Raw genomic sequence first — 26,891 nt, 5'->3', positions numbered from 1 at the left:
GAGGGGGAGAGGAGCGAGCCGGAAGGTGTGGGGGGAGAGGGGGCGAGCTGGACGCTGTGGGGGAGAGCAGGAGGGTGTGGGGGAGAGGGGGAGAGGGAGCGAGCCGGAGGGGGTGGGGGGAGAGGGGGCGAACCGGAGGGTGTGGGGGGAGAGGGGGCGAGCCGGAGGGTGTTGGGGGAGGGGGGGGAGAGGGGGCGAGCCGGAGGGTGTTTGGGGGGGGGGAGAGAGGGGGCGAGCCGGAGGGTGTGGGGGGAGAGGGGTCTAGTTGGGGGATGTGGGGGGAGAGGGGGGCGAACCGGAGGGTGTGGGGGGGAGAGGGGTCTAGTTGGAGGATGTGGGGGGAGAGGGGGCGAGCCGGAGGGTGTGGGGGGAGAGGGGGCGAGCCGGAGGGTGTGGAGGGAGAGGGGGCGAGCCGGAGGGTGTTGGGGGGAGAGGGGGCGAGTCGGAGGGTGTGGAGGGAGAGGGGGCGAGCCGGAGGGTGTTGGGGGGAGAGGGGGCGAGTTGGCAGGTGTGGGGGGAGAGGGGTCTAGTTGGAGGATGTGGGGGGAGAGGGGGCAAGCCGGAGGAAAAAAAAAGAATTTGACACTGCCGGCTGCTCTCTCCCTCCAATCAGAAACATTAAAACTTAAAAGTTGGATTGGGGGGAGAGAGCAGCGGGCAGTGTCAATTTCAGCGACGGCTGATTTCAGTGAGAGCAGCTTCCTTCTCCGGATCAAAGTGAGCCGGCCGCTGAAATTTTAATTGGATCCACGATGGGGGTTTTAAATTTATTTAAAAATCTATGCTAGCGCTTCCCATTGTGAGTCTACGGGGGTCTGACCTCTCCCCCCCCCCCCCCCCCCCCCCCCCCCCCCCCCGTAGACTCACAATGGGAAGCGCATGCATAGATTTTAAAATAAATTTAAAACCCCCATCATGGATATCCGCGGCTCGGATACAACGCGGGTGGCTGTCTTGGACCCCAACACCCGCGTTATAAAGGGGGTCTACTGTATTATCATCCCCCAAACCTGAAACTTGTGGAACTTTCAAATTCCTTAACCTTGTTATGATTTTCCGCATTCAAGGAGTCCAGGTAACATTTTAACCAGTTAGTTCCACACACAGTAGATGTGCAGCCACTGTCCAATACAGCGCAATTGAACGATTCCGCAACCAACATCCTCATTCCCAGTGTAAAACTGCTTGTTAATAGGGCAATGCCTTCTTTCTGGTCACTATCTTTTTCCTCTTCTGTCTCATGTGTCGCTTCAAACACTATTATAACGTGTTGGACAGTTGAAAGCATAATGGTATTGAGTCACATCGATTTATCATACCCCGGGCATTTCTGGGTTCATCTTCCTATTGTAGGTTTTAACTGGGTTTCTGTCTTCATAATTTCTGGGTCCCGAACTCCTTCTATAGTCTTGGAACCTGTTTGTAGCCGTGCGATTTCACCATCCTGTTAGTGTATCTTCCATATTCTGCTTTATTGCAGACTGACCTATTTGGGTCATCAGAGCCATCGGAATTAAATGTTTCCCCAGAAACTTTTTTTAAAGCTTCTGTCATCTGATCGAATAAGGTATCCTTATCCACAAACTGAACTCCTGTCAAAACCAGGAGCCTATCCATGTTGCTCACTCCAGCACAGTCAAGTAATTTAAAGGCCAACACAGACTGTGGAAATTCCAGGTTGTGTTTCTGCAGCCTTTTATATAGTCTGCCAAATTCCATTATATAGTCTTCCATGGAGAAATCCTCTTTTCCGGAACCTATCAAAATCCGCCCATGCTTCATACGCACTTAACACGTCATCCTTTTTATAAATCTTATCCATGTAAGAAATAGAGTCTCCAGACCTTCATCTGAGTCTTAACTCTCTTCCAATTCCAGCTCAGAAAACACTTTGCTTCGGATTTTACTGTCATAAGGTACAGAAAGAGCCAATGCCATGCCTTGTTTTCACTTTCCCAAGGCAGTTACCTTAGTCCACATAACTACTGCACTTCTCCATTGATCGTACGATCCCCTTTAAGAAAATAAGGATGGGTCGTCATATCCAGCCATCTTTATCCTTGGTTCAGCCATAGTTTTGTTTTTTTTTCTCACTCACTCCTTGGTTTGGTCTGAAAAAGTTGTACCTTTTAACCCTTCACACTTGCACAGCAACTGTCATCTGCTACCACTTGTTAGACGTTTAGCTGCTGTAGCATAAAGAGTCAAAGGTTCTGCTGCTTTTCCACAAAACACCTTTAATTTCCTTCAACAAACTTTGCACAATACTCTAACATCACATCACCTGACACAAGGGCCACTTGAAGCCCCTTTACATATCAGTGTAAATTATTGGATGCTTAACATAAATTAGACAATTAATTGGAATGTCTCTTAACCCATTACTTAACAGGCGATGGACCCGGACGAGGCCCCCGGTCATGCGCTCAGATCCTACGTGGATCAGCTGGCAGATGCCTTCGGACACCTTCAACCTTTCCGTTCTGAGGTCCCCACCTGCTTCAAGAAGACCACCATCATAGCCAGGCAACGTGCCTCAATGACTACCATCCCGTAGCCCTGACATCGATCGTAATGAAGTGCTTAGGGAGGTTGGTCATGAGGCACATCAACTCCATACTCCCAGAATGACTAGATCCACTTCAATTCTCATACCGCCACAGCTGGTCCACAGCAGACGCCATCTCCCTGGCCCAACACTCACCCCTGCAACATCTTGACGACAAGGACTCCAACATCAGACTATTATTTATTGACTACAATTCCGCCTTCAACACCATAATCCCAGCCAAACTTGCATCAAAGCTCCAAAACCTACGACTTGGCTCCTTACTCTCCAACTGGATTGTCGACTTCCTGACCCATAGACCACAATCAGTAAGAATAAACAACAACATCTCCACGATAGTCCTCAATATCGGAGCCCCGCATGGCTGCGTACTTAACCCTCTACTATATTCCCTATACACACACGACTGTATGGAAACATTTTTTGCCAAATCCATCTACAGCTTTGCTGGTGACATGACTGTCGTGGGTCGGATCTCGAACAATATGAGTCATGAATGCAGGAGGAAGACCGAGAACTCAGTGGAGTGGTGTAATGGCAACAATCTCTCCCTCAATGCCAGCAAAACTAAAGAGCTGGACATGAACTTCAGGAAGCAAAGCACTGTACACACCCCTGACTGCATCAGCTTCAAATTCCTAGGTGTGCACATCACCAAAAACCTGTCCTGGTCCACCCACGCCGTCGCTACAACCAAGAGAGCACAGCAGCACCTATACTTCCTCTGGAAACTAAGGAAATTCGACATGTCCACATTGACTCTTACCACCTTTCACAGGTGCACCATAGAAAGCATCCTATCCGGCTACATCACAGCCTGGTATACAACTGCTTGGCCCAAGACCTGAAGAAACTAGAGAGTCGTAAACACCGCCCAGTCCATTACACAACCCCGCCTCCCATCCATTGGTTCTGTTTACACCTTCCACTGCCTTGGGAAAGTGGGCAGCATAATCAAAGACCCCTCCTACCCGGGGTAGATCACTCTACAAACTTCTTCCATTGGGCAGGAGATACTGTTGCTCGTTTTACTGGAGTGTGATTAACACTCCTCCGTTTAAAGGCCGTGTGCTTAACACTACTATGGCTCTGTATGTGTAATTATGCTCTGTGTCGCCAGATGTCGTATTGAGACACCGTCACAAGTATATCAAGGTCAGGTTCAAAGTAATAAATCCATACACCGATTAGTAAGTCCAAACGATTGGTGTTTATTATAACAAATATAATAAATACTCATGCATACGCTAAAGAGACTAACTTGCTTCTAATACTAAACAACTAAATACTTATCTAGATAGGAACCAGCAAGGTCAGGGAGCAAGGCCTTCGTCCCGTTCTTGGTCTGTAACTTTCTGATCGGCAAAGTTGTCAAGAGCTAGCAAGGTCTGGATCACATAGCGATCGTTGTGTTGGCACTTACAGTTCGATGGCTGATGCTCAACGGCCGGTGATGAAACTGGAGTCAGGGTGCGATGCAACAGGTCTGGGCCGGAGTCTGGAAGCAACAGACCGAGTCATGTGCTTGACCTTGTTTTTATAGGTCCCAGGAGGTTCAGGCCCCCTTGGGGTGGTTCCCTCATCTATTGGGTCTTTCCCAATCGATATCTTTCAAACTCCCCAATCCTAGGGTCGTTCCTCGATGTTTGGGGCGGTCCCTACGGCTCTTTGTTTTGGTTGCTTTGGCGCCATTCTGTCTGGGCGTCTATGGAAAAGTATCCATCGATACTTAAATGTTTCTATTGTGCCTGGGCCGGGATCACCTCATTAATATGCAGATCTGTTTCCCATTTGTACCTTTGGCTGAAACTCTGCAACTCTTTGGAAACTGGTTTCTGTACGTGTAAAATGCAAAACAGTCTTTTGCAAGCTGTGTCCCCTCACTATGACTGTTTTTCCCTGTGTTCCTTGCGGTTCTCCATTTTGTAGCCCAGTGTCCATCTTAGATGGCTACAATACAAAAGTCTGAGAACACACATTAAAAGATCAAAAAAGAGCTTCTTCTCTGCTGTTACCAGACTCCTGAATGACCCACTGATAAACTTATGGACTGATCTGATCTCTTCACACACCCTCACCCGATATCTGTGTCTGTGCATTTACATGGTGTATTTTATGTTTGCCCTATTATGTATTTTCTTTTCATGTACGGAATAATCTGTTTGAGCTGCACACACAACAATACTTTTCACTATACCTCGGTACATGTGACAATAAACCAATCCAATACAATCCTGAGGTGGGCAAAGGAAACGCGGGAGTGTAGTTCGGAAGGCCACACTGTCCGAATTTACCAGGACTTGGGAGTGGAGCTGGAAAAAGAGGTGCCATGTTCAATAAGGCAATTAGGAGTATGATGCGATTTGGAATGCTGTACCCTACTTGCCTGTGGGCCACGCATGGGTGTAGAGAACATTATTTTGATACGCTGGAGGAGGCTATTAACTTTATAAAGGAACATTGGCTAGAAGAGATTAGAAGGGTCTGTGCAGGTTCACTTGCATGGCTGGGTTTTGGTAGTTTGTGTATTGGTTCTATTACTTGGGTTTTTTTGTTGTTTGCTTCTCTATCCATGTAATTTTGTCATATCTGCTACCCTGTGGAGGCCTTGGGTGTGTTAAAGCAATTGTTGGGAATGGTGGGAGACGTGGGGAGTGGGTGTGGGGATGGATTGGTTTGGGTACACAATTGAAAGTGGGAGTAGACTAGGATTTTCTTTGCTTAGGATGGGGGAGGGAAGGGGTGGGTTGCTCACGGTGAAGGTTTCTTTATGGAGCTATGTGGAGGGAGGTGGCAATGGACATCTTGGGTGGACCCGGAATTCGGGTGAGAGAAGGATCTGTGAGAGTCCATTACAATTAAGTTATTGAGGGCAGGACGCGGCACAGTGGTTAGCACTGCAGCCTGCAGCACTGATGACCTGGGTTCAAATCCTGGCCCTGGGTCACTGTCCGTGTGGAGTTTCAACATTCTCCCTGTGTCTGGTTGCGTTTTGCTTCACTCCCACAACCCTGGTTGCGGGCTGGTTTAGCGCACTGGGCTAAATCGCTGGCTTTGAAAGCAGACCAAGGCAGGCCAGCAGCACGGTTCAATTCCCGTACCAGCCTCCCTGAACAGGTGCCGGAATGTGGCGACTAGGGGCTTTTCATAGTAACTTCATTGAAGCCTACTCGTGACAATAAGTGATTTTCATTTCAAAGATGTGTAGGTTATGTGGATTGGCCATGCTAAATTGCCCCTTAATTGGGAAAAAGAAAATTGTTGGATACTCTAAAAAAAAAAAAAAAATTTTTTTAAATTATGGCTGATTAAGGTGACTGGGCTGCCTTGCAGCCTCCAACCAGACTGGACACTGAATGTGAGGGGAACGAATGGGCCAATTAAAAGATCTCTGGTGTTCACCCTTTTAAAGAGTTTAAAGGCAGATGTAATCTTTTTGCAGGAGACTCAACTGCGGATCAGGGATCAAACAAGGTTGAGGAAAGGGAGGATGGGATAGGTGTGAGACGAGGGGAGTCGCGGTGCTTATTAATAAGAGGGTAGCCTTTTTGGGGGGTAATATTGTGGGGGATCTGGAGGGGGGGGGGTGGAATGAGTGACGGTGAGTGGGAAGCTGCAGGGAGTTCCTGTGGTGTTAGTGAATGTGTACCCTCCTAACTGGGATGATGCGGAGTTTAGATTTAGAATCTGAGACCATTTGAAAGTACATTATATTTTTGAAATACATATTTCAAACAGGTTAAATGCCTTGATTGTGAAGGATAGGAAAATATTTTCAATCAGCATTGAATGCTTTCAAAACACAATTTACAATTTTTCAGAGAATTCCAACTTGACGGTGTGGAAAAGCAATGTTATGAACATAGAACATAGAACAGTACAGCACAGAACAGGCCCTTCAGCCCTCGATGTTGTGCCGAGCAATGATCACCCTACTCAAACCCACGTATCCACTCTATACCCGTAACCCAACCCCCCTTAACCTTACTTTTTAATCACTACGGGCAATTTAGCATGGCCAATCTACCTAACCCGCACATCTTTGGACTGTGGGAGGAAACCGGAGCACCCGGAGGAAACCCACGCACACACGGGGAGGACGTGCAGACTCCGCACAGACAGTGACCCAGCCGGGAATCGAACCTGGGACCCTGGAGCTGTGAAGCATTTATGCTAACCACCATGCTACCGTGCTGCCCACATTCTATCAGATTCTATCAGAGTTCTATCAGAAGTTCTCAGAGCTGCTGAGCCCACTCCTGCTAAGAACCTTTAACGAGGCAAAGGAGAGAGGAACCCTCCCCCCAACGATGTCACAGGCACTGATCTCGCTCATTTTGAAGAAGAAGAAGGATCCGCTCCAATGTGGGTCCTACAAACTGAATGTATGAAGGTTCAACATTTTTGGTATTCCTGCTGGAATTATCTGGGTCCGTCTTCAACTGGTTGCTATTCATTTCAGTGGGGGAAAGCTTTGTTTTTGAGAGGAGTGCTGGAATATTTAGCATTTGGTGCTTGTTGATACTGAGTTTTGATATTGAACTTTTTCATTCACACATTTCTCTGTTCAGATGGAATATTCAAACTTCCCTGATTCTTTTAAGTGCTTAGACAGCCAGTGACTCACTGTTCTCTACTTCCTGAATAACCAACGTTTAAGCTTTCAGGTCATATAGTGTGATACTGAACTAAATCATGTATGCAAGAAGGCCAGCTTTTGCTGTCTAGTAACATACTGTGTACTGAGAAAGTTGTGCTGAACTATCATCAGCCTGACTGCAGATGTGCAGTAAACTAGTCTCTGGCTCTTTGAAGCTTAATGGTGTTTCTGGGCAGTACTCTAAATTTATAAAACTTTGTGTTTTCCCCCCCCTCACCCCCTCAACCCTTTGACTGGATATTATGATCTGCCATTGTTTAAAGGTTTAGTATAAGATTCTCAATGCAGTTCTCAAATTATTAAATACAAATGAATTTGTCTTTACATGTATCCTGGATTTCTTTGAAACCATAGCATTGTATGGTGGATGATCATCAGCTCGAGTTGAAGATATCAGACCGAGCTACAATGCAAGTATTTTGATTTTATTTTAAAGTTATTCTATTAAATGATTGGAATACATGTGCTTATTTGGAGCCCTGACCTAAATATCAAGCATATGATGACACTGCTGTACTCAAGGTAGTTTATGTAAGGAATTTGGTGCTTTTGGATTTATGGATGTATACTTGCGTAAACTGTTTATGTTGGAGTTTGACTTTTGCTAAAATCGAAAAAGAACGCGATGGATTCAGTGTGTCATTTGTTGTGTTAAATATCTCCATAACTGCAGTGTAACATTCAGGTGACTTGTTATGGAAAGGTTTATTTTTGAAACTATAAAATGAAGAACGAAAAGAGCAAAATGGGTGAATGTTCATTCTTTTACTTTCACTGGGACTGATCTCAGAAGTAAGCATACATTGGGCATTGTGGAAATGTACATTATGGAAATATGCATTTCACAATAAGAATTCTTCTGAAGTATCTTTGCATCTGATATTTAAAGATGGTTACACTGGAATGTCTAACAATTATGCACATGCTAGGTTTGAAAACATAATTCGAATTGAATGAACGTTTGTTTCATGGGCTTCCAAAGTTACAAAAACCAAATTGTGATCCAACAAAGGACTTTGCCAGGTTTCCAGGGGCCCACCATCATTATTTGCAGGTCCAACTGACAGTGGAAATGAAGGTGGTGTTAATTCCAGAAATTAGCAACAGTCATTGATTTTAATGGAAATGGAGTTATGATAATGAATGTCTCATTGTGATGGAAAAGATCAGCACCGAAGTCTGAGGAAACAATCCAAAGATGGCCATGTTAAAATTGACCTGTAGGTTAGATGGGGTTACGGGGTTACTGTAGGGAGCGGGTTGAGGTTAGGGTGCTCTTTTTCAGAGAGTCGATGCACTGAATGCCCTCCTTCTGCATTGTAGGGATTCTATGAATTGTGAAGTAGTCATGGCAAAAGTCATAATTTCTTGAAAATCTGTGGTGGAATAATAACGTTTGCCATTACCATTATCTTTTCACCTTGGGAACAATTGTATTCTTTTTTTTTTATACATTTAAAGTAACAAATTATTTTTTTCCCATTCAAGGGACAATTTAGTGTGGCCAATTCACCTACCCTGCATATATTTGGGACGTGGGGCGATACCCATGCAAATAGGGGGAGAATGTGCAAACTCTATACTGACAACAATTGTATTCCTAACAGTGCAGTTACATTATAGGCAGATATGTACAAAGCTCTTACCAAAAATTATAATTGAATTTTAATGCTAACAAAACCTGACTTCACCAGTTTCTGTTTTACTTCACCTCATATAAGACCAACGTGGTACCTGCTATAGGTGATTTCACTTAGTTGCTTCAATTCAAGTGGTGACTTCACACCAGAGTTGCATTGCACAATGGGCAGTATTGTGAAACCATTGATTTCATTCTGCCAACTATATATCACAGCCGTCAATGTTAAATGTTACAAAAAGCTGTTCACTAAATTTGCTGTTTGAGTATTCAAAATATTTCCTTGCATTTGATGATATACAAATCAATTATAAACGCAGTCATGATTTATAATTGGGTAACTGATACAACAGTACCTTACCCAATTGATACAAAGCTCTGTGAGGGTCAGCCAGCACCAAAACACTTGGCTCAAACGAGCAGTCTGGGTGTTTGCATTTACAAAGTAGAGATAAATCATTGAATCAGACATTAAAACAGGATTTCTGACTCCGTATATTTAGCTGCTGAGGAAGTTCAAGAAACAGTCATTACTTTTAGAATTAGTGACATGAAATGGTGCAAAATTAGTATTTTGTAAAAGGATAGTGAAAGCACTTATTTTCTTACCCCACATTCAATTTGAAAACAGCTATCACATTAGAAACTAACTGTCAGAAAAATCATTGAAAAGTCGGTGAGATCATTTACATCTTCTAATTGGAAAAACCCACAAGCCCAACTCTTATTCAGAATTTGTGCCAATTGAATAAATAACTAAATGAGCACTTGTAAGCCAACACTGACATCTTTCTATGTGTGAAGATTTGGAAATCACTTATAGTTCTTGCTGCTGTGGGGTAACAGTTCTACTAAAATTCTTTATAACTGGTCTTCTTCCTGTCCTTGAATTCTTCCTAGTTTCGTGCATTGTGATGTCCAAGTTTTAGCAGTATTGGAAACATAACAAAAATTTTTTTGTATGCAGTTCTTTGAATCCAGCTAGAAAACTTCAAAAAGTAAAGAAACAAAAGGGCTCCAAAATCCTGATTCGAAATATTCCTTTCCAGGCAAAAGTGAAAGAAATCCGCGAGCTTTTCAGGTAAGCAGCTAAGATTTCTCAGTTGCTAGTCATGCAACCAAAACGTTTTAATTCTCTATGGCATTCCACATGGTGAGTTTGAGAACATGGACTTTTACCTATCTCTGCTGCTGTCTTGTTGCAGATTTTCGTCTCATTTCTTCTGCTTTTCTATATTATAAGAAAAAAGTGGGAACTTTATATTTTATATTATGCTTTCCATGACTCAGCATACTTCAAAGCACCTCTGAAGAATCGTCATTGTTGTAACGTGGGAAAGGACAATGTGTAATCAGAACTGTTTTAGTAGAAGTGATTGTTAAAAATGTTGAACCTGCATACAACTCTATCTGAGCAACTTGATTTTTTTATTGTCGCCCATTTGTGCCATCTTTTTTGCAATTACCACATTAGTGATTACACAATCTGGTTTCCACAGTTTCTCTTAAATGTTTTTCATTTGCCAGCTTTTCTGTTTATGGCTTGCAAAAAAGAACACTTTCATGGTAACAGTGGAGACACTGCAAAACCGGGTATGTAACAACAGACAGCCAAGCTCTATGATGCACATGCTTGTGATCTACTATGGTTTTGCAGACAAAGCCGAGTCTAAGTACAGTATTGAGCTGAAGTGTAGTTAGCGGCTTAGGAGTCAATTAGCTCAAGGAAGGGAAGGAGCTGAGAGAGGTTGAGGAATAGCTGTAAAAGTAATTTGAGTGACAGGGAAGAGGACAAAGGGAGACTATGAAAGAGAACAAGGTCACAAAATTGTGGAGTAGCAGACTCTTTGTAGAATGATGCAGAAAAGAGAATTTGGGAAACGTTTTCCGGACTGGTGAGTTGCGCGGGATTGGGGTTGAGATGGCAGGTGGAGGAGGGGGCTTGCATGTCCCATGGACAAAAATTTGGAGAGGGCATATGTGAAGATGGTAAAAGAGCTGCTTAAATATTATACAAACAAAATACTGTGGATGCCAGAAATGTAAAAATAAAAAACAGAAAATGCTAGAAATACTTGGTCAGGCAAAATCTGTAGAGAAAGAAACTTGAGTTCATCAGGTCATCAATGTGAAACATTGTGTTTCATACTCCACAGATGCTGCCTGACCTGCTGAGTATTTTCAGCGTTTTCTGTTTTTAATTTTAGCTACCAAACTATACTCGGTCAAAGCTGGGAGGTGGTAGGTAGGAATTGGGAAGTTCAACTTGGAGGTGGTGGTGATGGGTTAGGGAAACAGCTAGTTAATCTTGGTGAAAAATGAATCTAATGAGCTCCAAGCACTTTTGAAGGGGAGGAGAAGAGTAAGAGATGGCTGATAGTGGAGAAACGCTGAGAGTTATATTTGCATTTCAGGATGACCCTGAAGTAGATAGTTCTGTTAGAAGAGATTGAGGCCCAGAGTACTAGACACGGTCAACCCAGCTTATAAGAACTTGTGCTGAAAGCAAGGAATGAGCATATCAACTATCAATGCACATATTATGGAAGTCACAGCTCTGAAAGTGCAGTGGACATAGCTCTTAAGTGGTACTACAGTAAAGGACAGGTAAAGTTATGAGGGTTTTTATTTAATTGAAAAAATATACTTTATTTGCAAAATATCTGAAAAAATTACAAACATTTCAAAATGGCCATCACAGAAAGTGCAATGATTTTCAAGTTTTCTACATAGATCATGTTGCTTCAGTACGGTAAAAGGAACATTACAGACATTTCAAAATGGTCATAAAGTGCAATGACATTTAAGTTGACTACATTGATCAAGTTGTACTCTGAGGTACTATTGTGATACATGTAATATCCACCATATACATTCAGTTAGTCATACAGCGCAAGACATTCTATACAATTCCCCACCCTTCGATGTACTGTGACTGAAAGATCTTGGACTGCAACCGTTTCTCACTGCACCATTGAAGTGGCAGCCCCAAGCTTTAGTGTTATGCCTCCGCACGTAGTCCTGGGCTTTGGAATGTGCCAGTCTGCAACACTCGCTCAGGGACAACACTTTGCACTGAAAGATCAACAAGTTTTGGGCAGACCAACAAGCATTTTTCATCGAGCTGATATTCCAGCAGCAGCTGATTGTCTCAGTGTGTATCCTGGAAGCAGCATGTCGAGCACAGAGTCCTGAGTGATGGAATTGCTTGGGATGAGCCTCGACGAAACCCACCTCATTTCTCTCAAAGGCACATTCCACAAAGAGGTGGATAGTCTTCCCCGCCACAGTCACCTTGGGGCAATGTGCAAACGGGGCAAGACTCCGGGCTTGAAGAAGGATGCTTAATTCCCAAAGAACATGCCTTCATTCTTGCCACAATTCACCTTGTCTCCCTGAGGCCAGTTTGAACTGGCCACATACGTTGATCAGCCTGCGCACAGATGGCGGTCTGTCAGAAGATGGTGACATCGTCAATTACAGGGAGGCATGAGAAAAATTGGGCTCACAATGCTGACAGCTCCATGGGTAATCAAACAACTGCACTGTCAGGAGTGAAGACTATCAAACTTTGTGCCACAAAACCTTACATACACCACAGGATACATGGGGTTGATTTTTGTCTACCATTTTGTAATGCAATTTTCGAAATATTTAGTTGTTATCTTTGCCACCAAAAATTCATTTGTGATTCTCCCATAATGCAATTTTGTCTGCAGTCTTCTTTTTAAATTAGACTTTTGATAATTGCTATTGAGCACAGGTTAACTTTATTAGTATACTACCCACACCATATTTGGATTAACAACCTTTCCAATATTTATACCCATTCTTAGTGCCTTGGTAACTTTTGGGGCCGTGGTTATACAGTCACAAGAGTTGCTGTCTTCCTTGTAAAACCCAGGTGTAATTGTTAAGGATGCAATTTTATCAGAATACTGCATTGCTTCAATACCTTAGTTAATGTTAAAATATGAAGAAAGATGTGTCCATTTTGGCAAGTGGGGACATGAAATCCTGCCCAAGAATTTTGATGCATCTGATTCTATGAATGGAGCTGATTACTTGATGTCTACTCGGCTAATAATAAAAATAATCGCTTATTGTCACAAGTAGGCTTCAATGAAATTACTGTGAAAAGCCCCTAGTCGCCACATTTCGGCACCTGTTTGGGCAGGCCAGTACAGGAATTGAACCCATGCTGCTGGCATTGTTCTGCATTATAAGCCAGCTGTTTAGCCCACTGTGCTAAACCAGTCCCTACTAGCTATTCAGTGTACATTGAATAAAATGTCACATGCAGCTGAGAATAAATCTCAATTTAATCATGTACAATTTTGGAATGATGTTAGGAAGAGATATAGTTTGCAATGTTTTTTTTCTTGCAGCATACAGGGGCCAAGAATCAGTGCAAAGTAATGTACTTCCTGGGTTTATTCACCAGAGGGCACACTAAGATTATTATTTGAATTTAATCCAAGTCAATTTTCTACTAGTCATTTTGTCGCTCAGTAAACACGCAAGACAGGAAATGAGTTAAAGGTTTATCTTAAATGTTGAGTAAATTAAGGGCCATTATTACTACCTTTTAAGATCTTTCACAAAAGTTATCTATAATTAGGTTAGTTCTGAGCAGTTTCATAATGGATTAAGAGTTAGAAAATCCTGAAGCTAAGGTGCTGCAGTGGTTGAACAAAGCTAGAAGACACTCGCCTGTAATTCCTTACATAGTTTGTTGCTGATTTCAGCCAGGGAAGACAAAGAAAGATGCTGTTTCTCTGTAGTGTCCTAAGGAAATTCAGTGGTTTATTCATTTTTGACAGAAATTGTGCACTAGCTTGTCAGAGTTGACTGGCAGTGACTTGAGAACAGGTCAGCTGCATTTTCAAATCGGGAATCAAGCACAATTGCGTGAAACTTAAAAAATGGCAGGACACTTAAAATCATTTTAGTTACCTTTTTCAATGAATGGAACTAGCGTCAAAAAACTTTACTTTTTGTGGAATTAAGCTAAATTATGTGGTTGATTTATTGTTTAAAGACATAGTTGTGGAGGTGCTTTCACTGGGTTACTTAGTAAATGTTAACGTTGTAAGCTATTTAACCGTATTGAAAAGTAGCCAGTGGTAATTTTTTGAAGAAAACGCTGTGATCAGTGTTAGTGGGTTAGTAAAACTCTCAAAAACGTGCTTCTGCATTAGCAAAGTTATAACCTTTCACTTTGTCACCTGATTTAAGGCACAATCTTAACTAATTACCCTTTTTTTGCAATTCAGTTCTGCAGTTAGTGTTAAAATGAATATTTGCTATAACGAAAGATCATTAAATTAAAAATTTTAATTTGGAAAATATTTTTTGACTCCTTAATGAGCTTATTAATTTTAATTTGAAAAGTTAGTTCAGGTTGTTACATATTTTTGTTTCTCTGTTGTCATTTTTGTTACTCTGTTTCTTGAGTGATAATTTATTGGAAAAATTCTTCATAGTGCAGAAAAATTATTTGTTAGAATTTTCCTCTTGCATTTTATGCAATGGGGGAACAGTGGTTAGCACAGTTGCTTCACAGCTCCAGGGTCCCAGGTTCAATTTCCGGTTTCACGTTTTCCCCGTGTCTGCGTGGGTTTCCTCCGGATGCTGCGGTTTCTTCCCACGGTCCAAAGATGTTAGGTTAGGTGGCTTGGCCATGCTAAATTGCCTTAGTTTCCAAAAAAGTGGGGTTACTGAGTTACAGGGATAGGGTGGAGGTGTGGGCTTGGATTGGGGGGGGGCTTTTCCAAGGGACGGTGCAGACTTGATGGGCTGAATAGCCTCCTTCTGCACTGTAAATTCTATGATTTTCAAGATGTGTCACATTAGTGGATAGGAAGATAGCAAGGTGCTCTGTTTAAATGTTTTACAAAAGCATTTACAGAGAAGATGTTGGTTTTGAAGAACTGATCAAATTTTCAATTAAATTATTCCATCATAAACAGCCTTATGTTGGACATATATGGATCAGATATTGAAGATGGAGCATTAATATAAATGATGTACTTTGTGGAAATGATTACTTTCTTGGTGTAGAATTAGGAAGAATGAGTACTTTTTCCTTTTCTGAATGGAAATCAATTTGAAATATTTGGCAAAAGAGAACTCTGAGGAGAAAACAATTACAGTTCGGCTTTGAAATTGGAGCATCAGAACAAAAAATACCGTCAGGCTTTGCCTTTAACTGTGGAATTTCTGAAGCAGTGATGCTGTCTTTGCTATCAGTGCTGCTTTGCAGGCTTGAAAAGACATGCTGTGTCTTTGACCTGATACCAAAAGCATTGAATCACCTCTTGGTTGTGAGTGTTAAATATCCAGCATGCACTCTGATTTTGTTTTTGACCATGTTTCCTTCTGGATAAGCATGCTCAGTTCTTCTGTATATACGTACGTTGTAAAGGATAGTGCCATGTGTCATTGTCAATTGCCTACTTTGTGGGAATTATTCATGAAGATTTGAAACTAGTCATGGCTGATTCCGGGGTTTCTCGCAAAGTAATGCTTTTTTCAACTTTCATGTTTGTTGGCACTTAAGAGTAAGATATTGCAGATTTATGTTCTGTAACACAGTTCATTTAAAAACATTTTGATTTGCTCCTGTCTGTTGAAATTGATAAAATAATTACACACACAAGCTTTTATAAACATGAATTTTTGTACTGGTGAGTTATTTATTCCTATAATTCTGAAAGCTTATTTTGTAACATTACATTGGGGGCAGAAAGTTTGGGTTCCATGCACACACATCTTTGGCAGGACAAGTGAGTTTTAAAAATAGTGTGCAGGATCCTTGGCTTTATAAATAGAGGCATAAAGTACAAAAACAAGAAAGTTGTGCTTAAACTTCAAATCATTGGCTGGGCCTCTGCTGGAGTACGGTTTCCAATTCAAGCCCTTGGAGAGGGTACAGAGATATTTGCTATAATGCTACCAGGAATGAGGGACTTCAGTTTTGTGAAGGGATTAGAATAACAGGGATTGTTCTCCTTGGAGCAGAAAAAGTTCAATGGTTTAATAAAGGTGTTTACATATGTGAAGGGTTTTGATGAGTAGTACAGGAAAAACTTTGCTGATAACTGGGTTTGGGGTGTTATTTTATGAGGAAATGTTGCCCAGTCTGGACTTGGCATTTAAACGATTGAGAGGTGATCTTATTGAAACATAGAAAAATGTGGAGACTTGAGGGTGAGTGTGCATACCGAAATGATGTTTCTGTGGGAGAGACTAGAACTAGGCGACAACAGTTTAAAAATAAGGGGTATCCCATTTAAGACTGAGAAGAGGACTGTATATATTTGGAACTCGCTTGCCTGGACAGTGTGGTAGAGGCAGGGTCATTGAATAATAGTCGATAGACTCTTGACTAATAAGGGAGTCCAATGTTATCAGGGGTAGGTGGAATGTGGAGTTGAGGCCACAATTAGATTGGCCATAATCTTACTGGATGTAGAGCCTGCTCAAGGGCCAAATGGCCTACTCCTGCAATTCGCACGTAAATATTTTCCACTAGCAGTACGGTCAATACAGTTTTAAGATAATTGGTAAAATAAGCCGGGACTGGTGGGTGGTGAGGAGGATAAGTTTTTTAATGCAGTGAGTTTTTATGGTGCGGAATGTACTGTCGAGATGATGGTTGCTGCAAATTCAATAATAGTCTACCTAAGTTCACCTACATATGAAACCCTCATTCATGCTTTAGTCATTTCTAGACTTGACTATTTCATTGCCCTCCTGATTAGCCTCCTGCATTCTACCCTCCTTTTGAGATAGAAAACTCTGCTACCCAGAAATGTAACTTTTAGGTTGAATGCTAAAATGTCAGTTAAGTGGACATCTGATTGAAAAACTGCTAATAATCCTGGTACATAGAACTCAAATAATTCTGGGTTTATTACAGTTAAAAGGTAACCTATGTTTATCCTGAAAGGTCAGAGTTGATGGTGAAAAAAAGCTTGAAGAATAAATGATCCAACTCTAAGCTTGTAATGCAGACAGAATGCCTGGAGGAAAGCTATAAAACTCCATGAGCAATACAAATTATTTAGGGCAGCACGGTGGCGCAGTGATTAGCACGGCACAGTGATTAGTACTGCTGCATCACGATGCCGAGGTACCAGGTTCGATCCCGACTCTGAGTCACTGTCCGTGTGGTTTGACATTCTCCCTGTGTTTGTATGGGTTTCACCCCCACAACCCAAAGATGTGCAGGCTAGGTGGATTGGCCGTGCTAAATTGCCCCTTCATTGGAAAAAATGAATTGGGTACTCTAAATTTGAAAAAATATATAAATTATTCATATCGGTTACAGAATTAACTACAAGAATGGAATGTTAAATAATTTGTTTGTATTTCTGTTTGAACCATTCCAAAGTATGACAGTTGCCAGAGAGATCGTGATTCAGTATAATCATCATCTTTCTTATTGTCACAAGCAGGCTTACATTAACACTGCAGTGAAGTTACTGTGAAAATCCCCAAGTCGCTACACCCCGGCGCCTGTTCGGGTACACTGCGGGATAATTCAGAACGTCCAATTCGCCTAACAAGCACGTCTTTCGGGACTTGTGGGAGGAAACCGAAGCGCCCGGAGGAAACCCACGCAGACACTGGGAAAGCATGCAGACTCTGCACAGACAGTGACTCAAGCCCGGAATCAATCCTGGTGCTGTTAAGTAACAGTGCTAACCACTGTGCTACCTGCCGCCATTCTTTTGGGTTGATTTCTACAGAAGTGAATGCATCTTCAAGATTACTGTAACGTCTCAGGATTATTAGGGGGCAGAGGATGAATGCAGAAAGTATAGTGGAAACTATAGTTTATGGATGGTCCGATACAGGGATGGAATATACAGTGAATGGTAGAACCCTCAAGAGTCTTGACAGGCAGAGACATCTAGGTATACAGGTCACTGAATCGACAACAAACATGGAGAAGGTAGTTAAGAAGGCATACGGCATGCTTGTCTTCATTGTCCGGAGCATTGAGTATAAGAATTGGCAAGTCATGTTGCAGCTGTATAGAACCTTAGTTAGGCCACAGTTGGAGTATAGTGGTCAATTCTGGTCGCCACACTACCAGAAGGATGTGGAGGCTTTAGAGAGGGTGCAGAAGAGATTTACCAGGATGTTGCCTAGTATGGAGCTATGATGAGAGGTTGAGTAAACTCTGTTTGTTCTCACTGGAACAACGGAGGTTGAGGGGCAACCTGATAGAGGTCTACAAAATTATGAGGGGGATAGACAGAGTGGATAGTCAGTCTTTTATCCAGGGGAAAGGGGTCAATTACTAGGCGGCATAGGTTTAAGATGCGAGGGGCAAGGTTTAGAGGAGATGTATGAGGCAAGTTTTTTTTTATATACAGAGGGTAGTAGGTGCCTGTAATTCGCTGCCGGAGGAGGTGGTGGAAGCAGGGACGATAGTGACGTTTAAGGAGCATCTTGACAAGTACATGAATAGGATGGGAATAGAGGGATACGGACCCCGGAAGTGCAGAAGATTTTAGTTTAGACGGGCAGCATGGTCGGCGCAGGCTTGGAGAACAGAAGGGCCAGTTCCTGTGCTGCACTTTTCTTTGTTCTTTATAGTGTTACAGTGCTTGCTTTTAATTCTTAAAAACAAACGTTTGTTCTTTTTATTTAAAAACTTGTAATTTAGTTGTTTAGTTTTGTTCATTTGCTGGATGTTAGGTTTCTCTTCAAACATTGACAGTCTCCAACAGGATCATAACACAATATGTATCTAGATTTCACCTGGCTCAGAAAGGCAAAAGGGCAGCATGATGGCACAGTGGCGAGCACTGCTGCCTGCTCTTATATTCTGTGCCTTGGCTAATAAATGAACGGATTCCATATGCCTTTTTAACCACTTTATCGACCCTCAGGGATCTGTGGACATTCGCTCCAAGGTCTCTCACTTCCTCTACACCAGTGTTCTTCAAACTTTTTTTTCTGGGGGCCCATTTGTACCAACCGGCCGACCATCAGGACCAAACTGGCTGACCTTTGAGACCCACGCCAGCTGACCTTTGTGACCCACGCCGGCCGACCTGAGCAACCCACCATTTTCTCTTACCTTGTTTGCTGCTGATAAAAATGGAGGAAATGGTTTTGGATCCCTTTGGCCCTCGTACACGCTCCTCCATTGGAACCTCTTGGAAGAAGGCGAAACCTTCCGGTGTCGGAAAGTATGGAGTCTCCATCTGTCCAAAGAAAAAGAAAAACACAGAAAAAAGACAATGTTGTCGAGGAGAATACTGAGATACAGGCTACTAGACTAGAAGGGCTTGAGATACATAAGGAGGAGGTGTTATCGATTCTGGAAAGTGTTAAAATAGATACGTCCCCTGGGCCAGATGGGATTTATCGTAGGATTCTCTGGGAAGCTGGGGAGGAGATTGCTGAGTCTTTGGCTTTGATCTTTAAGTCATCTTTGTCTACAGGAATAGTGCCAGAAGACTGGAGGATAGCAAATGTTGTCCCCTTGTTCAAGAAGGGGAGTAGAGATAACCCCGGTAACTATAGACCAGTGAGCCTTACTTCTGTTGTGGGCAAAGTCTTGGGAAGGTTTATAAGAGATAGGATGTATAATCATCTGGAAAAGAATAATTTGAATAGAGATAGTCAACATGGTTTTCTGAAGGGTAGGTCGTGCCTCACAAACCTTATTGAGTTCCTTGAGAAGGTGACTAAACAGGTGGATGAGGGTAAAGCAGTTGATGTGGTGTATATGGATTTCAGGAATGCGTTTGATAAGGTTCCCCATGGTAGGCTATTGCAGAAAATACGGAGGCATGGGATTCAGGGTGATTTAGCAGTTTGGTTCAGAAATTGGCTAGCTGGAAGAAGACAAAGGGTGGTGGTTGATGGGAAATGTTCAGACTGGTGTCCAGTTACTAGTGGTGTACCACAAGGATCTGTTTTGGGGCCACTGCTTTTTGTAATTTTTATAAATGACCTGGAGGAGGGCGTAGAAGGATGGGTCAGTAAATTTGCAGATAACACTAAAGTCGGTGGAGTTGTGAACAGTGCAGAAGGATGTTACAGAGGGACATAGATAAGCTGCAGAGCTGGGCTGACAGGTGGCAAATGGAGTTTAATGAAGAAAAGTGTGAGGTGATTCATTTTGGAAGGAATAACAGGAAGACAGAGTACTGGGCTAATGGTAAGATTCTTGGTAGTGTGGATGAGCAGAGGGATCTCGGTGTCCATGTACATAGATCCCTGAAAGTTGCCACCCAGGTTGAGAGGGTTGTTAAGAAGGCGTAAGGTGTGTTAGCTTTTATTGGTAGAGAATTGAGTTTCAGAGCCATGAGGTCATGTTGCAGTTGTACAAAACTCTGGTGCAGCCGCATTTGGAGTATTGCGTGCAGTTCTGGTCGCCGCATTATAGGAAGGATGTGGAAGCATTGGAACGGGTGCAGAGGAGATTTACCAGGATGTTGCCTGGTATGGAGGGAAAATCTTGAGGAAAGGCTGAGGGACTTGAGGCTGTTTTCGTTAGAGAGAAGAAGGTTGAGAGGTGACTTAATTGAGGCATACAAGATGATCAGGATTAGATAGGGTGGACAGTGAGAGCCTTTTTACTCGGATGGTGATGGCTAGCACGAGGGGACATAGGTTTAAATTGAGGGGAGATAGATATAAGACAGATGTCAGAGGCAGGTTCTTTACTCAGAGAGTAGTAAGGGCGTGGAATGCCCTGCCTGCAACAGTAATGGACTCACCGACACTAAATGCATTCAAATGGACAATAAGGGAACAGTGTAGATGGGCTTTAGAGGGGTTTCACAGGTCGGCGCAACATCGAGGGCCGAAGAACCTGTACTGCGCTGTAAAGTTCTATGTTCCAAAGTTCTGCATTTCTTCCGTAAAATTTATTAAATAAACCCCCCACCCCCCCGAACTTGTAAAAAAGAATAAAAAATAAAATGAATAAAATAAATGAAAAAAATAAAAATTAAACGAATAAAATGAATAAACCCCCCGAACTTGTAAAAAAAACATTGAAATGAAAAAAAAATTAAATGAATAAAACAAATGATTAAAAAACAGTTACAGAGGAACAGTATATAGATGAGCATGGAAATACCATTGTGAAAAGGTAATGCAAGAATGAGTGTGACTAATCATGATTTGCGTTCCATTTTTTCTAATATGGATGGAGACAGGAACATTACACACGCAAACTGTTTACTTCATTGCACCTTTTAAAATTACTCCAGGTAATCACGGAACAGTGAAGTGAAATAATAAATTGTCCATGCGCAAGTGAGCGATTAAGCTGAGACCATTTTTTTAAAAACATTTTTTAAAAATAGCGGCCGCACTGCGCATGCGCGCCCAACCATTTTAAAGGCTGCTTGCAGCCGGCGTTATGAAAAGCCAGCTACTGTGCGGGGATTTATGCGATCATGAGCGCCGCGGACAACGGCTCCGCGACCCACCTGCGGGTCACGCCCCCAACTTTGAAGAACACTGTTCTACGCCTTTCAGTATCCTTCCATTTATTGCCTTGTTTGACCTCCCCAAATGCATCGCCTGACAGTTCTTTGGGTTGAATTCAGTTTGCCACTTTTCTGCCCACCTGACCAGTTGTTATGGTCCTTGGCCAGATCCCAAGTTATTGGTGAGACCCGGTTCAGAATCAATGATGTTTTGTTTAAAGTAGTGAATAAAGCCAAAAGATTCCACAGTTTTGAACAAACAAAAATAAACTTTACAAGTTTAAAACGATAAAGCTATTTGGAATACTATGGCACAGTAGTTAGCACTGCTGCGTCACAGCTCCAGGATCCGAGGTTCAATTCTGGCCTCGGCTGACTGTGCGGAGTTTGCATATTCTCCCCGTGTCTGCGTGGATTACTGGGTTACGGGGATAGGGTGGAGGTGTGAACTTTAGTGTGCTCTTCCAAGGGCTGGTGCAGACTAGATGGGCCGAATGGCTTCCTTCTGCGCTGTAAATTCTATGATTCTATATTTATCTTTTATTCCAACATTGAGGGTGAGTATGAAGTACATGAGAATTAACAAGCTAACTTTGATCCAACACCCCACATAGCACAATTAATGACAGCTGCAGCCACTCAAAAACCTATCACATTGTGAGCTAATTAGTCTCACTGAAACTTTGTCTTTATCGAGGTTTCCAATCTCCATGTTCAAAGTTGCCTTGGAATTCTCTCCAAACATCACCCCATCGTTGACAGCTTCAATGGTGGTTAACCTTGCAGGGTTTCAATCTTGCCTTCCAAGATTTCATTTTCCTGGATTCCCGAATACACTCTAGCATGGACATACAAGTCCAATTTCAGATCTTCTGCCATGCAAAGCAGAACACCAATACTCCAAAGGGATATCTTTGCTTCAATGATCAACTTTACTTTATGTCTGCTTACCGCAGACCATTCTCTAACTTGGAGTCTTTATTATTTTCTTATCTGGGACCGCTTTCTGTCCCTTCTTTGCCTCTTACTTGGGACCTCTCTCTCTCTCTCTGGGACACTTCTGGTTTAAGCTGATTGACTCAAAAATGATGTTATTGACCCTTGAACTGATCAAGTGACCTATCAAAACACTCCCAAGTGTCCTGCCTTTGTTATTAGGCAGGAACAACTGTACCAAGCAATGGAACATCCTGTACTTTAAATGTGATTGCTAACTTCGCACAAAGGGTCATAGGGGAAAAAATGGATTTCATAACACCAATACACTGTTACCATACTGCTGACAACAGTAATCCTTCTCGTCAGCAACCATGCGGCCAATTTTTGTGTCATCTGCAAATTTCTTGAATTAACCTTTCTTCTCAAAGACTAGTTTTCGGAGCACTACTCCTTCCTCGGGTGATTGAAGAGGTATGTTCCAGAAACATATATATAGACAAATTCAAAGATGCAGGACAATGCTTAGAATGAGATCATTTGCAGGTAATTCAGTCTTTACAGATCCAGAGATAGGGGTAACCCCAGGTTAAAGAGGTGTGAATTGTCTCAAGCCGGGACAGTTGGTAGGATTTCGCAAGCCCAGGCCAGATGGTGGGGGATGAATGTAATGAGACATGAATCCCAGGTCCTGGTTGAGGCCGCACTCGTGTGCGGGACTTGGCTATATGTTTTTGCTTGGCGATTCTGCATTGTCGCGCGTCCTGAAGGCCGCCTTGGAGAACGCTTACCCGGAGATAAGAGGCTGACTGCCCTTGACTGCTGAAGTGTTCCCCGACTGGAAGGGAACATTCCTACCTGATGATTGTCGTGCGCTGTCCGTTCATTCGTTGTCGCAGCGTCTGCATGGTCTCGCTTGTGTACCACGCTTCGGGACATCCTTTCCTGCAGCGTATGAGGTAGACAACGTAGGCCGAGTCGCACGAGTATGTACCGTGTACCTGGTGGGTGGTGTTCTCACGTGTAATGGTGGTATCCATGTTGATGATCTGGCACGTCTTGCAGAGATTGCCATGGCAGGTGTGTGTGGTGTTGTGGTCGCTGTTCTGAAGGCTGAGTAGTTTGCTGCAAACAATGGTTTGTTTGAGGTTGCGCGGATGTTTGAAGGCAAGTAGTGGGGATGTGGGGATGACCTTGGCAAGATGTTCGTCTGCATCGATGAGGTGTTGATGGCTGCAAAGAAGGTGTCGTAGTTTTTCCGCTCCGGGAAAGTACTGGACGACGAAGGGTACTCTGTCGGTTGTGTCCCGTGTTTGTCTTCTGAGGTGGTTGGTGCGGTTTTTTGCTGTGGCGCATTGAAACTGTCGATCAATGAGTCGAGCGCCATATCCCATTCGTACGAGGGCATCTTTCAGCGTATGTAGATATCTGTTACGCTCCTCCTCGTCTGAGCAGATCCTGTGTATACGGAGGGCTTGTCCATAGGGGATGGCGCTTCTTTAATGTGTTTAGGGTGGAAGCTGGAGAAGTGGAGCATCGTGAGGTTATGGGCTTGTGGTAAAGCGAAGTGCTGAGTCATTGATAGAGATGAGTGTCCAAGAATGCAACTGATTTTGGAGAGTAGTCCATGGTGAGTCTGATGGTGGGATGCAACTTATTGATGTCATCGTGTAGTCGTTTCAGTGAATCTTCGCTGTGGGTCCAAAGGAAAAAAATGTAATTGATGTATCTGGTGTATAACGTCGGTTGAAGGTCCTATGCAGTAAGGAGGTCTTGTTCAAACTTGTGCATGATGATGTCGGCATATTGTGGTGCAAATTTGGTCCCCATGGCTGTTCCGTGCGTCTGGATGAAGAACAATTGCATCTGGAGATTGGCAGTTGTCGGTGTTGAGTACTGAAGCTGTTGCAGCAATGCCGTCGTCATTGGGGATGCTAGTGTAGAGTGCCGAGATATCCATTGTGATGAGGAATGTTCCTGGTTCAACTGGTCCATGGGTGCTGAGTTTCTGCAGGAAGTCCGTCGTGTCGCGACAGAAGCTGGGCGTACAAGTTTCAAGATGCCCTCAATGCAGCCCGAGAGGTTCTCACACAGGGCCCAATTGACTGAAACGATAGGACAGCCTGGTGTGTTGGACTTGTGTATTTTCGGGAGGCAGTAGAGATCTCCAATGCGGGGAGTACGTGGGATGAGAGCATGTAATTAGGCTTTGGTGGACTGACAGTTAACTACCACTCAGTTATATGTGTGTGGGTGGGTCCCTGGAGAGAGAGCATGCAGTGTCCATGGGCACAGGCGAGGCCTTCCATGCTGGGTGGGCACCGCAAGAGTTCGATTGTTTTATTGACCCTTCTTTGCACACATTGATTTGATGTTTTTAAGTTTCTGTTTCTCTTTTGTTATTTTTGGCCTGTTCTCCTACTAGGAGCGGCCCATTTAAATTTGTCCCTTGGTTAATTTATGTTAAATCTATTTAGTTGTACTGCCCAATAACATCATGTGAGTGGGTGGGGCAGCCCCTTACCTTATTAATCTTTTACTGCACAATTGAATTAAATTATATTACACTGCTGAAATTTAAAAAGGAACAGTCTTACCAATTCAATTCTCACCTAGCTTCAAATTCCCAGCTCCCAAACTCACTCTTCGATATGTCACGCTCTGAATATGTCTGCTGGCTCCCTGGGAGTTCTCAAAAGTAGTGGGGTTATGGGTGAATTGAAATTTATGTATTGTGGAACGCGGGAGCTTGACTGAGACAGTTGGAAGAGACAAGTCTGGAAAGACAATGATGTAGATGATAGTTTCAGCAGTGTGGGCTTGAGGTAAGGGTGGAAATGAAACAGAGTTACAAAACTGAAAATGTGCTGCCCTGACAATAGGTCGGATGTGTAGTTTAAAGATCCGCTTGGGGTCGAGCGCGATACCAAAGTGCAATGCCTGAATTTGACCTGAACAAGCAATCTTGGAAGCGATTTGAATCGGAGACAAGTACTCAGAATTTGTGATGGGAACAAGAAAAGGATACCCTTTGGTACCCATGTTTAGCTGGAAGAAATGCAGGCCCAATTACCAAATTGTCTAATTTCTGTTTTTATTTCGGAAAATATATATTTTTAAAAAAGTATCGTTTACATGCAAGATACTTGTGTCATCCATACACCTGTATCAACCATATGCAGTCAGTCATGAATGAGAGATTGAAGGATATACACCATAAAATAGATGGGATGTTATATTTATTTTTTAAATGTATGCCCAGATGTAGCTGGTCTCAACCAGTCAGTCAAACTGACAACACTGACATGGCATTGCAAAAGTAATTTTGAGCATTTAGATAGGCATTACTTCATTTTAGAAATTGCTTTTAGTACACAATTTTGAAAAGTATTTTTGCTTTTAACCCTTTTGTGGGCATAATCTTGCACTTCGGTTTGGTGGTTCTGTTTTGCAAAGATGGATGATATCTGGTTTTTCATTTATCAGTAAGTATAAAAGGTAAAAGCAAGTGACTGCAGATGCTGGGATCTGAAACAGAAACAGAAAATATTGGATAATCTCAGCAGGTCTGACAGCATCTGTGGAAAGAAAAGGGGTGCTAATGTTTTGAGTCTGGATGACTCTTTGTCAAAGCTGTCAAAATTGCCATCTTCAAAAGGCATTCAATTTAGTGAAACATTTTAATGTAGCACAGAATTGCATACTTTTAATTAGAATACTAGAAAGATGAAATTTATTTGTCTGTTAGAAAAAGTACAATGAAGACAAAGGGTGGGATTTTCCATTCTTCTCACGGCACGTGTTTTACGGCAGCAGTGGCTGTTCCTCATTGGGTGGAAGTGAGATCTTCCCACTCCTGTCACTGGGTTTTCCATTGTTCGTAACCTCCACCACCAGGGAACCATGACGGTGTCGACTAGAGTAGCTGAAAATCCTGAATTGCATGGAGACTAAGTGGTGGTGGGCAGGAAAATTGCACGGCTCCCGTTGGCCGACAAAACGGATTGCCATACCTCATCATCTGTTTTTGTCATCTTTATTATTATTATTACAAGTAGGCTTACATTAACACTGCAATGAAGTTACTGTGAAAATCCCCTAGTTACCACACACCAGCGCCTGTTCGAGTAGGAGCTTCTTCAGATAGGCAAAAGCGGGACATGGTATCTTGATCTCCCTCCAGGAGCCTCTTCTCAAGAAGTCAGGTAGGGACCCTCGAGTGCCCACAGTGGGTAGGTGCATCAGCAGGACTCTGCAAGGCTGTCCTGCTCATCGAAATCTTCACTGCCTGCGTGCCCACCAATTGCTCGATTGAAGAAGATGCACCTTCCCCAAAACTGGAGGTCTAAAGCAGGCTGGGGCCCTTCAGAGAACATCCATCAAGTTAATCTCAGACAACAAGGCATAGCAGTGAGCCAACTGAATCATCCTTATTTGCGGATGTTGGTGATGCAGCCAAATGTATTGGTAGGGTTTGAAAAATTAAGTTGAGCTGAGTGTGTAATGGTGGCACTGGTGTGCGCTCAGTATATACTTTGCATATCTGCAACAATATTTTGCTTTTCTGAGAGCCTCATCCAGTGAGTGTCTTTTCTAACTGATGCAGTGCTACAAAGT

The 26,891-nt window shown here is 42.9% G+C and overlaps 1 protein-coding gene across 4 annotated transcripts in view; it reads left to right on the top strand.

Moving 5' to 3' along the window:
• rbm19 (RNA binding motif protein 19) overlaps positions 1 to 26,891 on the top strand; it is a 377,192-nt gene that overhangs the window by 134,477 nt on the left and 215,824 nt on the right. For all 4 annotated transcript variants that reach the window (XM_038790721.1, XM_038790712.1, XM_038790730.1 and 1 more), the window contains exons 20-21: positions 7,584 to 7,639; positions 9,836 to 9,949. In XM_038790721.1, the coding sequence (XP_038646649.1) occupies positions 7,584 to 7,639; positions 9,836 to 9,949 (170 nt within the window). The remainder of the gene's footprint in view (positions 1 to 7,583; positions 7,640 to 9,835; positions 9,950 to 26,891) is intronic.

This window comes from Scyliorhinus canicula, chromosome 1, assembly GCF_902713615.1.
Source record: "Scyliorhinus canicula chromosome 1, sScyCan1.1, whole genome shotgun sequence".
Lineage (NCBI taxonomy): Eukaryota > Metazoa > Chordata > Chondrichthyes > Carcharhiniformes > Scyliorhinidae > Scyliorhinus > Scyliorhinus canicula.
Note: the sequence above shows the minus strand (reverse complement) of the source record. Positions and strands in the feature narration are given on the sequence as shown.